The sequence below is a fragment of the Citrus clementina genome, unplaced genomic scaffold, assembly GCF_000493195.1.
Source record: "Citrus clementina cultivar Clemenules unplaced genomic scaffold, Citrus_clementina_v1.0 scaffold_3, whole genome shotgun sequence".
Lineage (NCBI taxonomy): Eukaryota > Viridiplantae > Streptophyta > Magnoliopsida > Sapindales > Rutaceae > Citrus > Citrus x clementina.
In genome coordinates, this window is record NW_006262339.1 from 7,701,883 (window position 1) to 7,718,656 (window position 16,774).

Consider the following 16,774-nt stretch of genomic DNA (forward strand, 5'->3'; position numbering starts at 1 on the left):
AAAAGCGTGATGGCTGTTGGTGTTGGTGGTGCCGATGGCTGTGTATGTGTGATGGTGGCTGCCAGGCTGATGGTTGTCGATGGTGGTGGGTTGATCCTAGGTTAATTTCTTTTTTACTTCTCCATAAAATGTTGCCGTTTGACTTAGGCAAAAGCAAGATAGAAGGCAGCTGCTTTTCTCTTCCTCCTTGTTTTCTTTAAGAGATTGAAGAAAAGGAATGTTGATCCTGGGTTAATTTCTTTGGGTCAAAACTTGTCAAATTTATTTAGGCTTGCTTTGTTATACAAGTTTGGTGGTATATATTTAGACCCATATGTTATAGTCTTGAAGAATTTATCAAAATTGAGAAACACAATCAGAGCTCAAATGGTGGATTCTGAAACAAAGAATCAGACCAGATTGAGCAGCATTCAAAATTATTGCATAAGAAGCTCGAGCTTATTAACAGGCAAAGTTTCACTGTGCATTTGTGGAACAGACAAAGTAAATTGGTTAAAGTTGAAGATGGGAGCATCATCAATCATTTAATGTTGGCCTCTTGTATCTTCTGCAATTCTTCACTGCCAACTTTGTGAGTACAGAATAAGTTGGACAATTTGTAATTGTCTCATGTTCACATAACTTGTGATTATTTAGAATAAATTTTATTTTTCTTCGCTTTTCTTATCTGTTGGAGTGTTTATCGTCTTCGTTTGTTTCTCACAGATTCAAATTTGCTGTATATAAATGGCTTATAGTTGTAAGAAGACTACTGATTCAAAATAATTCAATCATTATTTCTCTCCTTACCTTTCTTTTAATTTTTTTCCCTTCTTGTTCCCTTTTGTGTATGCTATCAAGTTAATGTTGATTGATTAATGAAAAGGAAGAGAAAGTAGCAACCGTCTTCATTGTTTTTGCTTGCATCAAACGGTGACGTTTTATTCAGAAGCAATTAAAAAAAAATGACGAAACAATGTCGTTTTGTTTAAGTTTCGGGGTTTGGCTCGGGGTTTGACCCGGGAAAACTATCATTTTCCGATAAAATATGGCGAGCACGATGAGGCTTTGAGCCATTTAACATTGCCAGGAAGAAACTGACGAGCAGAATTAAGGCTAGGGGCAATTAAACTAAGGATGAACCTAATGCCACGATGAAAGGGGGATAGGATTTGATTAAACCTATCCATAAACCTATCATGCCATGATCCAAGAGGCAGGGATCTTAATCCCTATAAAACTCCTAAGAAATTTTAAAAAATTTTTTTATCCATTCAACTTCCTAACTAATCTTATCAATTGCAATTTGAGTGCTTCTTCTTCTTTATCTTTTTACTCTTGCCCTCCTTATCCCCATTTGTTATTCATTATTTAAAAATTAAAAGGGAGAGTAGGCTTCTTATTTTTTCTTTTATCTTTCATTTGCTTCTACTCAAAGAATCAGACATTATATTTTTTCTTAGTAAATTAGTGATATTGACTTGAGCTTCAGAAGGTTAATGCAAGAAAATTTTTTTATGCCCTTAACTGTTCTTGTGGTTATAAGTACTCACCAAAGTTAAATTACACTTGCCAAATTTTGCTCAGTTTGCAAGATCAAGGCAAATTTGTCTCTCCAATTGAATAAATGTAAAAGCTGGCATTATAATCTGATTAGTAGCCAATCTATCGACATGCCTAGATTTTGGCAGCAACATCTTGCAAAGAAAGAAAAGGGAATTGAAAGGGCAAGGATATAATATGGAGTCCTCAAGGAAGGAGCCTGAACCACCTTAACTACTTGAAAGTTATAAAGGATATCTCATAATACCCAAAATCGTCAAATGTCAACTTGGGATAGCTAAAATAGTGGCAACTCCTCCACCATTGAAGTTATCACATGTCATCGCGATTTGGTCCCAACCAAGGTCACTACAAAAAAATATTTCTCCAAAGGTCACATGCTCCAAAAAATAAAAAAAGGAGACTAGACCAACAGCTGCGTAAATCATCAACTCCACAACTCAATTGGCTCATTTGAAATAAGCCAATTGGAGTTGAGAACGTATTGTTAGCATAGATAGTCTCATAGAAGATATATAACAAATATTAGAGAGACCAAGAGACTCAAGATGAATAGCTAAATTACTCCATTGCACCTACCTAAAGAGGGGAGTAGGCAATAATAATTCATCACAGAATAGCCAACAATAATTTGCCACGTGTCCAAAATGGCACAAAAATGCCTTCAGGGGCATTCTGTTTATAAGGCCATGTTAGTCTCTCAAAACAAGAGAAGATTTCTCACTCCCACAACAACTAATCTCTGTAATAATTTAGGGTTTCGTTCAAACCCATCATCTTCTCCAGCCCTCACCTAACTTGACAGTCGAAGTAACTTCACCGGCCAATACTGGCATCATCTCTAATGGTTGTTTTCTTTGTTGTCAAGACTGACTCAGCCTGATTCATCCCTAGAAAATCCGTCTTGAAGTAAGACAACTCCCATAATCTACAAATTCACCCCTTAAAGTGAAGTTTTCATAATATTTTTGGGCTGAACTAAAATCAGACTAAAAACAAAATCAATAACAAGGATGGCACAAACTAATTAATGATACCATTCTTTAACAACTTTAATTCCTGGTCTTATCCGACTGTCAAGCACAATACCTTTTCCTTTACTTGCTGCAAAATCAATGTTGTCGTATATCTTCAATGGTCCTTGCTTCTATGTCTATAAACAAACAAATTATCTTATGTATGACATTCCTATTTGCCTCTAGAAATAACGAAGTCCTTGTCATGCATGTAGCTTCAGCAATATAAATATTCTCATAATATGTATAACTGAAGATACTCTTAGGTCATGTTTGGTTTGAAGAAAAGTGAGGAGAGGAAAAGAGTGGAATGGAGAGGAAGAGAGAAGAAAAGAATGAAGAAGAGTAGTGAAATTAGATTTTGTTATTTGGTTTGATATAAAATTTGATAAGGAAATGAATTATAATTTTTTTTTTAGACAAATTTATCTTTTACCTTAAATATTAAACTATTTATATTAGTAATAATATATATATATATATATATATATATATATATATAATAATAATAAAATGGTGGTCCGATGGCCGGTGGTGGAGGTCCGGCAAGGTCCGGCGAATTTCCGGCGAAGCCCGACAGTGGTCCGGCGACCTTCCGACAAGGTCCGGCGGTGGTCCGACGATGTCCGTTAGTGGTCCGGTGACTTTCCGGCAAAGTCCGGTGGTGGTCCGACAACTTTCCGGTGGAGGTCCATTTATAATATTAAATCAATAAAATAAAATTATAAATAATAATTATTAATGGCATTAAATAAGTTAAAAAATTGAAGGGTAATTTTAGAAATTTTAGTTTGTAATATAAGAGTAATTTAAATTATTCACTACTTAGTATGGAATTCAAATTCTACATTATGATGGATATTAAATTCTAATGGAAATTAAATTCTTATACATTTTGTCAAACCAAACAATGGAAATAAAAAGAGAATTTAAATTACTTTCATCTCCTATATTCTCTCCTCCCAACCAAACACCACCTTAAAAGCATACTGCTATGACTTTCGCCTAGTTAGAAATTAAAAAGCATGAATACAATTAAAATGTCATCATATCTGTTAAGGAAGTTCATTGTGCTGAGCTTATGAAGAATAGAAAGATGAAGAAGTCGTTAGTCTCAGCAAGTGAAGTCAGTCAACCATGCCGGCTCATTAGTGCCAGATCACCAGAGTTAGTTATGAGATAGCAAGTCAGCACAAGTTGTTAAAAGTCTGTTATTAATCATTCTTGTGTGTATGTAACTAATCTCGTGAGTATATAAGATGCAATTGATTCAGTTGTAAACAAGTATTGTGAAATCCAGAATTAATGAAATAAAGTTTTTTTTTTTTCTGTAAGTTTTCTTTCAAACCAAACAACTTCAGATTTCTTTCAATATCTAATAAAAGTCACAGACGGGACGATAAGTGATTAGCAAGTAATAGATGATCGTTCTTGTAACTCGATATAGGTAATTTCCTCAAGGACTTTAGCTATGGTTAGTGTGAAAGCTAATTGTGTCTATAATTAATTAAATGTATATGTACATATGTTTACATAATTTCATGCACTGGCACGTGCATAAGCAGGTTCATTCACAGAATGTTTCAGGTCCCCTACGACATTGCACGTGAAGATGTTTATAGAACCTCCAGGTAGAGCTATCGGAGTTGACAATTAATATATATCGACCATTAGATGCTGGATTTTTGGGGTATATGCAAGCTTTGGTTGAGAACGACCTGAGTTGAATTTCTTGATGGGATTTTGTCTTATTTCAACTGATAATTACCAACTTTTGCATGAGTTGCTTTCAAGGTTGATGTGTTGAGAATGTTGGCAACTCTTTGTCAAGTCCGATTCACGCTATAAATTAGGTTCTTACAAGAAATTAATAACTGATATTTCATATAGTGTTAAAATTAAGTTTTTAACCAAGAAGACACGCCATAGGTGAAAATATATGATAATTAAATAGATAAACAATCTTGACACTTAGTATTAATTATATCATTTATTTATCGAAGAAGACACGTGCGATGGGTGAAAAATATATGGTGATTAAATAGAACTTAACACAAACATATATAAGATAGGAATATTTTAGGTAATTTTTAAAATATAAGGCCTAATTGGATAACTAGCTCAAACTATAGGGGATTAAATGAATATTTTATCTCTTTTTAAACTTTTGAGTAGTTTATATTTATTGGATTGTTATACAAATAATGTGTACTCTGACTATATTATGAACTTTCTCTACTAATTAAGTATGGAAGGGAAGATCAGTTCAAAATAGACACAATTGCGTGAAATTATCATCTATCATTTAGTAAAACCAGAATATTAAATCTAGAGTGATATGCAAATCAAACATATTTCACTAATCATGCATCTTTCAATTAATAGGATACAGATTGTTCAAACTAATCATATTTTACAGAGAGTAACTCCACATGCTTGCATCATCATCTTGGAGATAAAATACTAATACAATGTGCTAGCTAGCTAGCACTTTTTCTTCTTAATCTCCTTGCATATGGTTGGATTGCATCGAAGGACTGCATGCTGCCTGCTGTATTGTGTTTTGTTTCACTTGTTGCCGAAAAAGTGCTGCCATTTTGTTGTACAATTCCACATTCATCGACTGCACCAAAAATCCCTTATCAAATCAATAACATTCATAAATAGAAAAATAAACAAATACGTATAGGCACAAATTCTTTATATGCATTGACGTACTTGAGCAAGAAAAGCATAATAGGGATCCGGCAAAGTGACTGATGCCGCTGGACTATAGATGGGTGGAGGGAGAGACTGCGGGGCAGTGCGGGCTGTGGCTGCAGCGGCGGCCATGGTGTTCATGTCAAGCATCCCCATGCCCGTTCCTAGTCCAACTCCCATGCCCATTCGTGCTAGGAGAGACATTTGAAGTTGTTGCTGCATTCCCAAAGGCATCATCATGTTCATTTGGGGCATATTGTTTCTCACATTATTCATCATCTGAACTTGTGCTTTAAGTTGCTTTAAGTAGTCTATCACCTCATCTAGCATTGAAGCTTTATCTGTCTGCAGCCAAGTTAAAATCATCTAGTTATAATTAACAACACAAGTAATATGTTGCAATTTTTTTTTTTTTATGTGTGGGTAATTTTCAATTTAGTACTGCTCAAGATTAGGCATCAATTTTTAGGTAGTTCTTGTATTTTAAAATTAAAAAAATGATCATCCAAAATATTCATATCGTTATTTTTGTTAGCCTTTTTGTAAAAAGATTGTTATTGCACTCTCATATTAAACATTTAACACTAAAAATGATGGCAAAATATTTCCACTAATTATCTTTGAAAATATGAAGACCAACGATACAAATAATTCTAACTCGAAGGACTAATAAGAAATTTAGATCCTTCATATATATGTGACATGTCCCATTTGTTACATAGTCACACCCCTAAAATTTAGCTGAAAGAATATTTTACCTGCATAAAAGCCATAATGCTGCATATAAAGCTGTATACGTATGTTCTTAGTTACCTTGCTCGCATTGGGGACTAGCTTCTGAAGTGCTTTCATCTTTTGGTTAATCCTGTCTCTTCGTCTCTGCACGAAAATTAATATCATTGCAAATTATTAACCGCTTCTTGACCTTGGAATTTAATTAACGTAATAAATTAATGTTAATTTCTGTGATAATAAAGGGGTGTAATGTAATTTACCCTCTCTGACTGATTATGGACAGCAGCTGTTCGTCTTCGTTTGGACGAATGCGATCGGCCAGTTTTTGTCTCATGATCTTCATCTTGGTTTTCCTATATATGGTTCAAAATTTCTACTTTTACGCAAAATTAGTAAATAAAATAATTGAATTTTGCTTATCTAAGTAAACCTTTTACTTCGTGCTTAACATAATTGATGTATTTATTTATTTATCCATTTCACTTTCCAAAATGGACATTAATTGACAAAGCATGAATGAAAGAGACACAAAAACATTTGTAATTTACCGATCGACCGTGAGAAGCGGAATCTTCATCCGTGGTTTTGGTCTTCAAGCTCTTAAGAGATTCATATGAAGCCCAAGTCATCATAGTTGTGTCATTTTCTCTAAAACATGTTGCACTAGCGCTAGCACATGCACTTCTATCTCCTCTTCCTTCTTGCATACTACTAAAATTTCTTCCACACTGATCGGAATCGGCTCGTGTCCGCTTTTTCAGCGGCCCCGGCATGACGGGCACTTGGCCGGGGCTCTCGGAGCACTTCGTGCCGGAGGATGACACCATGGAGCTCCTATTGGCCGCCGGGGAGTTTTGGCCATGCAGTTGGAGAGTAATTTCTTTGTTGTTGTTATTGTTATGGCATGTAATTGCAGCTTGATGAACTATTGACTCGAGAGTGTCATTGGACCTACCCCATGTGGGCTTCGTCGGAGTAGTGGGAATGATCCCACCAAGGCCATGCATGGACAGCTGGCCATTGCCCCATGTTAAGTCTGCAGCAACTTCATAGTTGGAGGACCTGAATTTCCACAACGTGTTTCAATTAAGGTTGTTCTTTTGAATTATAAGTCAACCCAAAAAGAATAAACCATTTGCTCATCATATACAATATAACCTTAATAAACTATCCCATTTGCTCATCATTTCTATTGAGAAATGAGAATTTACTTTACTATCCCATTCTATAAATTTCCATTAAATGCAAAGTATCTGGGTCATTTCAACATTTCAGACGTGTTCTATTTCGACCAATCGTAACATTATCGTTTAACAAATTTTGTTAGAAAAGCCATTAATGAATGAAAGAGTTTTGTGTACTCTCAGTCAGAGTCGTAACCCTTTGATGAATTCTTGTCTTGTTTATCTTTCGACTAATTAAATATTATGAACAAATTGATCAACGTACACATATACAATTTTGGGGTAATAATTCAACGGGAGGCGTGCTATACTTGGAGCATCCAATTTGACCAAACAATTAACCCTTAGATAATAAATCTAACGGTTCATGTTGAGCTGAGTAACCGAAAGACAGAAGAATATTTAATGATGAATAATTCAGGCCGGTAGGTTATAAATTCAGCTAATCCAAAAGGTAAGTTATATCTTGATAGAATGGAAGAAAAGATTCACAGTTTCTTCATCAACAAAAAAAACAGAAATATGATTCCTTTTTTTGGCTTGCTTGAAAATATTTTCAATTGTTTATATGGAATAATTCTTGATTTGGAGGTAAAATGTGAAAACGATTGAAAGGTAGAGTCGGTGTATAGGAAGTAAATCAATGATGGTTCCTTCTCTGGAAACTGATACATCTTACCTTTTAAGAAGAAAACTAAATTGAGATTGTTCCGTATAACAAACGGACAGATAGCAGAATTAAAAAAACCAAAAAAAAAAAAAAAAAACACTACGGGTTATGTAAATTAAAAGATATGAAAATAAACTTGAACTCAAAAGGTGGAAAATTATATTTAAAAAATGAACTGAATATCATCATAGTGTAGAGAAGGAAAAAAAAAATCTGAGATTAGCATTTGGATGCAGAAAACAAGAATGAAGCATATAGGCAGAAAATGAAGAGTAGGAAAACAAAAAAGGGAGATATTAATGCAGTGCTTAATTTAAGGGCAATCTAATTTCGCAAATATATATATATATAGTGAGAAAGTTATTAGCATTAGTGGAGTGTGAATACATACATGGGAAAAAAGTGACTACTACTGGGATTGTTGTTGTGGTTCACATCAGTGGATATGTCTGCTTCTTCTTCTGCTTCGACTTGTTCTTGTCTTTGTTGGTGCCTTAGATTCCAATTTGGTACTATACACTGACTCATCCTGAACTATATACGACGATGATGATGATGATGATGATGATGATGATCTGATCTTATTGAGTTATTTCTTTCAGTGAACAGGAGTATTTGAGTTCAATGTTGGGGTTTTATTTTGCTCGTCTTCTGGTCCCCATTTTGATGTCACATTTTGGTTTGATTGTGATTTTTACACCCAATGTGTGGTGGCTACTAAATTTGTGTGAGAGAGAATCGGATATGCTTTCGCCACTTGTATCATCATTTCATCCGGGGATCCAATATTATTAATTCCAATATCAGCTAGCTCTTGTGCATGAGCATAAACTCTTTTATCTTTTTTTTTTTTTAAATGTAAATACGAGCTAATTAACATGTTTTATATTCACTTTAATTAGCTAATATTCCTAATTAGGGTGTATCTTGGAATGTCTTAGGTATCTTCAAATGTAAGACCCAATTTTAAGTCAAGTTGGTTAAAGAGTGAGAACAATATTCTAATGCTCAAATCAAACCAATAATAGGGTTAGTTAGCAAATATATTAAACGTTGGTTATTGTCTTGCACGAATAATCTCGAAAGACTTGATGAACACTTGTCTGCATATGTGAGAAGAGAAGTGATTTGACATCTGACGGACGATTTCCCCTTAAATTTTGAGAGTGAAATCATAGAAATCAAATGTTGTTTTAATGGTCCCAGTAGGCCGTAGTATAGTTGCTTCAAAGAATTAGTGTGCATGGCTTAGAGCCTCCGAATTTAATTAAGTGGGGTACTGGTTAATTTCGGTATTAATGGCGTAGAGACTAGAGATCTTGTTGCTGAGATGAGAAATCAGAATTTCATCGCTATGGATGTGCACAACTCGAAATCAATCCTGTACACAAATTTCAGAACTGTGATTGCAACTAGTTCAGATTACAGTCTAGTGAAAAATTTCATCACAACAATAAAATGACCTAATTAGTCGGCCAAAGTTACTATTAGCAAAATTGAAAGAAATTGTCCTTTTCATATTGAATCCTTCCATTACAATTAAATTTTGTTTTGACTATTTTGATCAACTTGTAAACAAATTAAAATGGGACTAACAAGATTCAACAATGAACTAAAATCGATTAATTATATACATATGAGTCATATGGTTTGATAATATAATTAAATCACATGACTTAATAGTTTTTTCGTACTTAATTTAATAAAAGTCTAAATCCCTAAACTATATACACACACACACACACACACACACACACGCACGAATGTCTTTATTTTTTTAACCAGACACGTTATTAAGTCATAATTTAATAGTATATATACTATTAAATTATGACTTAATAGATATCTACATGAAAAAAATAAGGACGGCCACACTTAAGAATATATATATATACACACACATTTTTTTAAACAAAAAGTCAAAAATATTCGTAAAATATGTCATATTAATTTTTCTTTTCCATTTTATTTTTCATTGGTATTTAAAAAGAAAAAAGAAAAAAGAAAAATCAGATTCAAGTCGTGTTGTTACTGTCATCATCGACGAAGACATGAAGCATACATCCATTCTCATAAGCTTCTTGGCTTATTTGCATGCATTAATTAATACAAAAAAATAACAAATTAATTAATAAATTATTCCCCTTGGAAAATGGAAATCTCTGTGTATATGTGTATTTTAAAACTGCTAGAAAGAAACAAGAGATTCCAATCATTCAGATATCACGTGCACATTAAAAAAACCTCAATAGAGAATTAACAACTCCTCGAGTAAATCCTCAGTTCTCAGCCAGAAACTTGATTGTGGGCACCTACGGTCACGTGAGTACAGCCGAGCTATGCCACGTGGACACTTTCTATGGAGTTGTACGTGGTCCTATATTGGTCTCCACGAGTCACCATCAGCTGCTTTCTCACCATTAATAGAATCATAAACAATCGCAACGCTCCCCCATCCTCTCACCTCTAATTTCCACTTACATATCTTCATTCCTTTGGGAAATTTAATCAAATGAAACTGATTTCTTTGCTTGTTTTGTTTAAAATGTTTACCATTTATTGTATGAATGAGTTTTTTATTTTTATTTTGAGCTGGTGAAGTAATAATTCAATGTACAAGTTTATAGAATTATTGATTTGAATGAAAGTGCCCTAACTCTCATGACAAGATTGTTTCCTATCAAAGCATAAATTGACTTTTATCTCCTATACATTCAATGCAATAAGATAACCTTTCTCAAGTTTTAAATAAAATTTACCTAAGTTTCAAGAGACGTTTTAACGTATTTATATTATTATTCATGCGTGATTGAAATTAATTTTAACCTTTCTTTTATACGTTTGATTGAGCAATTTCAATAAGTAATTTTTTTTTAACTGATCACCCTAATGAAAATTTTGAAGGGGGATGTCCTAAGAACAAAATCGCAATTATTTGAAGAAGAATATTGAGTTATTTAGATTGGTTTGATTCCTTAAATGCAATAAATATTAAGATTACGTATATACATACGTGAATTTTCCACATTGTGGTTGATGATAAACTTAAAGACTCTTTTGATATTGATGGTGATACTGGGCCTTGTTTATTAAATAGACGATTTGTCGGGGCTTATATGCTTGACAGCAAATCAGTAACTAAGTTATGTAACGTTACAAAGCTTTGGATATGAAGCCATGAATGAATTTGAAAACATTTATTGGTTGTTCAGTAATTTCAAAACCATTTTATGTAAGAGAATGAAAAGGAAATTTGTATTTTATCCTGAATTGTATTTACAATGAAGGGGCTACATACTTTACGGGGGACTATAGAAGGAATGAAATAATAAATACAATTATGAACACATATCTTGGGACTTCAAAATCATTATATCAGTGATCTACATAATTGTAAATTTTAATTTAGTCTTTATATTTTGAGTTAAGCGTCTATTTCTTAATTTTATTTTTTCTTTGTTTTTATAATAATACCATTGTAACAATATTCTTGGATATATTAATGAAAAGAAAAAAATTTAAATAAATCAAACTATTCTTAAAAGTACAATAAATTAGCTTTTATTGTTTTACTTTTAAGAATAATTTGGTATATTAATTTTTCACAAAAAAAAAATAAATGTAAGATTGTTGCAAGGATATTAAACACCGCTTTAAGTTAACATGTATTAATTTACTTATAAATAATAAGTAGAAAGATTGTTGCAAGAGTACAAAAAATAACAGTTGTTTCATACTAATATTTTCTTAGTTTACTAATAAGTAATTAATGGTTAATTTGTTAATTAAAATTTTTAATAGATTAAAAAATTTATATAAAAAAAATTGCTGCAAGGGTATTATTGTAAAGTCAAAGAAAAATAAGGATAAAAGTGTAATATATCTAATAATAGGTATATCTTAAGGTATTTTTCAAATTATAGGGACAAAATGAATACTAAAGTTAAAAATAAGGATTAAATAAGCATTCGTCCTTTACAGAAATCATGTTCCTTAACAATTTGAACATAATTAAACTCAGCAAATAACTTTTTTTTAGTTAATAATTTTTTTTAACATTCATATGTATGTTGCAATGAGAATGCTACCAATCTTTGTGATTAGAAATTTATAGAGATTATCTCAGATTAAATCTATTATAGCATAACTTGTAAGAGATATCTACCTTCACCCAACAAATGTGGAAGATGTGTCTACCTCTACCTCCACCCAACTGTAACTACCATAGGAATTATAGAGTCTCCTCTTATGGGGTAGAGAACTATTGAGGGCCAAGTGGTTGGCTAAGTGATTTTCAGATAATATCATTTTATTTCCTAAATTTTGATAAGATTACCATTATTATTATTACTATTATTAGTATTAGAATTAGTATTAGTATTAGTATTAGTATTAGTATTACTACTACTACAACAACAAGTCAACAACAACATGCATATCCCTCCTGTCAAATTCCGCTAAAGTTTGCATATAATACAATAACCAAGCGTAGAGCCTAGTTGGTTTAGGGAACTGTTTTAATCAGACTGGATCCAAACTCTTTAAATTTGGGACACAGATTAAAATGAAAAGAATTTCCTGTTTTTTAAACAGAAAAATAGCTTAATTGAAGGCAAAGATTGAATCGACAAACATTGCTTTCAGCAAAGGCAGGGAAGAGGGATCAAATTCCTGAGAGCAATCACCATGTGCCTTTAATCTTTATGAATAACTAATATGAGTGTCCAGAGACAATATTCTTTCTTTGTTTTTCAATCTTTTTTTCTAGTTCACATACACCGACTTATTAAAAGTTCTATCGACTTTAATTTTTTGGCACTGAAAATATGAACATTATTGTCAAAAGATTCCACTTTCTGAACTTGCCCTTTGTTTATTGCAACTAGGCATACGTAACGAGCAATTTGCTTCTAGCCAAGTTAAACCTGGCACTTTGTAGAATACAGAGTTTCGGATTGGATAAAAATTACATATGCATGATCTTTGTAGTTATTCTTGCTCTTTCCCTTCAGGCCCTTCACATCTTAGTGTTTTTCACTTTTGGCTTTCATCTTCTTCCCATTTGCCCAAGCAAGAATCGAGTTCAGCTTTTCATGCCTGATATTTGGTCATATTTTAACAAGAAAACAGCAAAGTATATAAGCTATGTTGATAAAGAAAACTTGTAACACAAGATTGCTTAAACAGAGCTTGTCATGCATGGTGAGACATTGGGCGGTTTACCTTTCGACTTTCTCCAGAAGATCCACGGCAGGTTTTGATCCAAAGGAGGATGAACGACCTGTTACTTTGTAGCATGTTAATTTTGTTGAAATGAACAATCTTGAGAAAATGTGAGCCTTGTGCTAAAAGTTACCTGCAGATTTTGTTTTGTTGTAGGAGGGTCGCCAGGCAATTTTAGAATGTTGCTCCACCTGCTGTCCGTTAGCCTTATTTTTGGCTTCTTCATGTGAGTGAATGGCAAATGCAGCTGCTAGAACTGCAGTTGCATACCGGCTTTCTCGCGAACCCTGATCCTGATTCCTTGACTTGGAACCAGCGGTTTGGCTTACTTTTCGCGGTTGCAGTTTAAGAAAACTTATGCAACCATTGTTCTCTGCTGACTCTGTTTCCCTTCTCATTATACGATCGGTGTGCTCTACTTCTATAGAAGTATTTGATTTCGAAGGCTATCAATATGATTTGGAAGCCTGAGATGAGAGGCTGGAAATTGGCATTTGAAATATTTATAGTTAACGTCCTTCAGTACTACTTGTTACCTTCGGTGACACCTAAGATATTTGATTCTTTACTTTACTTCTGATGTGTACCTTTTCACTTTGCAAGTTGACTCCATATCTTAAAATTCGAAACAAAAGAAACTTTGGCATAAAGTAATATTCGAGTAGAAGACTTTTTACGTGTATTACTCTGGATGGTTTGTTCAGAAACAAATGAGAATGGAACGTGGGAAAAAACTAAGGTTCCAATCGGTATTGCTGCTGTCGTTTTGAGACAGCTGAAAGCACAAATGCACCAGCTGACAAAAGATGGGAATCTGTGGCTACCAAAGTCAAATTCTTCATGAAAAATCTTGTGTACTAAATGAACGGTATGGTCTTAATCTTTGGGACAAGAATCTGGAAACTTTTTATTAACGATGCAGCCTCGAATCCCAGGGTTGCATGGCTGTGAAGGATTTTGTACATTAGCTATATGTTCAGCGTTTCTGGAGAAAAAACTGATGCCTTCACTCTTTGAAATAACACAATTACACTTCCTAATTGAAGATTTATCTTCCAAACTAAGCAAACCTGGTTTACATTTCAATTTATGCTTACGAACTTAGTCCCCATGAGAAGCATTTCAAATAGAAATCTAGTCCTCTTTTACAATTTTCTTCGACAGTTTTGTGGTTTGCCTTTTGCATATTGTTGCTATAAAAATGGATCTTGGCCAACTGCTTCTTGAATATGAAATAAAGGTTCTTCTTCTGCGAAAGACATTAACAAGAAAAGGAGAGTCTGCAAACCGATTCCATAAACCATAAACCATGTTACATTACATAGTGTTGTGTGTTCAAAGAGATTTATATATGTACAATCTCTATGGACATCACTTGCAATTTGAACATATGACATTGAAATTTGTATATTGTATACAATTCTCGTAATTTGTACATAACTTCCTTTTTACTTCCTAATTCAAGTGAGTCGTTTTTTTTTTTATTTTTTTATTATAAAAAAAAAAAGAAAAACATTTAACAGCAGAGACAGTACTTCACAGGAGCCTTTTCTCTTGATCGAATCATCCTCGCCTTCTCTTTTATCTCAGCTTCCTTTTTGATTCTTTCCTCCTCTGCTTGTGCTCTCGCTCCTCCAGCAATTCGCTCAATTCTTGCTATCTTGTTTTGGTAGTGTTGTTGGTTTAGTGTCCTTTTCTTATCCAATTCAGCCTGTGTTTTCATTAATCAGAATTTTAATCATCAATGGCCAGCAGGTCAATAAATTAAACCACAAGTATAATAATAAAACCTTTCTCTTTTCCATTTTAAGTTTGGCTTGAAACTTCTTCTCATACTCCCAGGTAAGCACTGCAGCCTTCAGCTTCTCATACCTGAAATTTCAGGTTATTATGCGAAAATAATGGAGAATCTGTATTCTAGTTGTAAATGAGCATTAATAGACCAAAATCATTTTTCTAACAATCTAATAGTTGAATCTTTACCGTTTAATAATCTTTTGCATCTGTGCTAATTCCCAAGCTTCTGCTTTTTTTTCTATATTCCCGTGCCTTGGTGGAATTCCTAGCCCTTGGTCCATAGCCTGAGGGGCCGTGGATCTTGCAGAAGGCGAAAGACTTGGTCTACTTACTGGGAAAGCACTTTCTTGTGCCCTACGGTCCACCTCTGCTGAGCTTCTAGAAGTTTCACCTGCTAAATAATGCATTAGTATTTTGAGACAAGACCTCACTGTGAAATTCTATATCTGGTTTTTGCGATTACCTCTATTTTTATGATCCTTACTGGAGGGTTGCCTAGTTATGGAATCCTCTTTTCTACTCTTTAACTTTGTCCTTGACACTTCAAGCTCCTTTCTAATGTTCCTTCTATTTTGTGCTTCAGCTTCTTCTGCTAAGTAAATGGAAAATGCTGCAGCTGCAACTGCAGCCGCATACTCACTTTCCTGGGGATCATTATCGTGACTCATTTCATCAGGAAACTGCCTCTGGAACCAGTTTTGAACCTTGTCACCTAAAACACCTGGAAATTTGTGGCAATTGAAATTTTTACATTGATCGCGTGTACATTGATTGAAAATTAAACCCAGTGAGCCAAAGTAAATGAAGTAGTTTATAAGAAATAACTATGAAGCACATCAGTACCCGTAAAAGATTCTAGTTTAGATAATAGACTGCTTTGAGTGCTGTTGTTGGATTCCACATGTTGCGGATCAGAAAATCTCACTCTAGCAGAAAGTCATCAGTGACAATAACATTGCAAAATGATTCAGAACAAGCGTAGTCGAGACCCCTGAAAATGTTTTGTCAAGAACAATATGCAGGATTCTTGTGACTTTTCTTTTGTTATCAGAGATGTGGATTCTTGATATCAGATTACACTAAAAAAATTATTGCGAAAATCAAAACTGACAAAAATTAATAGAATTTGAGATTAAAAAGAAAGAAAGAAAGAAAAGAAACTATTAGCTGGAGAGTGGTGTTGGTACCTCTTGTCGATCTTCTGTTCTGTCTGCAGGTTCTGCAAATGTTAAATGGAACGAGAAGCCTGCAAAGGAAGTCTTGCTTTTAACCCATGAACAAGAAGGGCAACAAGCAACCTCGGATATTCTTTGCACACAGCTTTTCATGGAAGCAAAGAATCTCTACACTATTTTAACGAGTTGTTCCTTCCCCCCCCAAAATTTAACAACTTTTTTACTTTGTTTTGCTTTCTTTCTCTGTTAGTGCACATCTTTTGCTACATAATTAACGTAAAAAACTCAAGAGATTTTGAAGCTAATGCAAGTATTTATTCCTTATTCCCTCTGAATGGAAAGGGTATAATGGCACATGCACATTAATTCCATTAGCATGAGTTTCAAACTTGACTTATGATTAAATTAATAATCAGTTTTGCTTTCATTTTATCTTTTCTCCCACCGTGGTTGGCCAAATCTTGGAAACTCAACTGATCCACCTGAATAAGCAAATTATTTAACCCCAAGCCATAAGCCATATTCTTCAAGAGTCAAGGAATAGGAACAGATGTTAGGCTCTGCTCTATTTACTATAGAATCCTGGCTTTGCTTGGTTATGAGGTTTTCACTTTTCACATATTATAAAGTACTTGCCGCAGTTCCAGCTTAGAAAAAACATTTTTACCCGTGTGATTTCATCTCAAGATTCCAATAGATGAATATCACATTATTTAGGATCTAATTTTTGGA

General features: G+C 33.7%; 3 protein-coding genes across 3 annotated transcripts; all 3 read right to left on the reverse strand.

The window, feature by feature from the left end:
- Positions 1–5,058: 5,058 nt before the first annotated feature.
- Positions 5,059–8,375, reverse strand: LOC18046731 (transcription factor PIF7). Its single transcript, XM_006440622.1, has 6 exons — positions 8,239–8,375; positions 6,542–7,055; positions 6,254–6,346; positions 6,072–6,137; positions 5,277–5,603; positions 5,059–5,181 (listed from the first exon to the last, which is right to left on the reverse strand). Exons 1-6 carry the CDS (start codon positions 8,373–8,375, stop codon positions 5,059–5,061), a joined length of 1,260 nt encoding a protein of 419 aa, XP_006440685.1.
- Positions 8,376–12,703: 4,328 nt separating this feature from the next.
- On the reverse strand, positions 12,704–13,530 carry LOC18046732. The gene is made up of 3 exons (XM_006440623.2): positions 13,204–13,530; positions 13,071–13,128; positions 12,704–12,944 (listed from the first exon to the last, which is right to left on the reverse strand). The coding sequence occupies exons 1-3, from the start codon at positions 13,466–13,468 to the stop codon at positions 12,872–12,874; spliced, it is 396 nt and encodes a 131-aa protein (XP_006440686.1). The 5' UTR covers positions 13,469–13,530; the 3' UTR covers positions 12,704–12,871.
- Positions 13,531–14,586: 1,056 nt separating this feature from the next.
- On the reverse strand, positions 14,587–16,088 carry LOC18046733. Its single transcript, XM_006440624.2, has 6 exons — positions 16,055–16,088; positions 15,711–15,858; positions 15,331–15,579; positions 15,054–15,258; positions 14,861–14,942; positions 14,587–14,781 (listed from the first exon to the last, which is right to left on the reverse strand). The coding sequence occupies exons 3-6, from the start codon at positions 15,533–15,535 to the stop codon at positions 14,587–14,589; spliced, it is 687 nt and encodes a 228-aa protein (XP_006440687.1). The 5' UTR covers positions 15,536–15,579; positions 15,711–15,858; positions 16,055–16,088.
- Between the last annotated feature and the right edge of the window lie 686 nt (positions 16,089–16,774).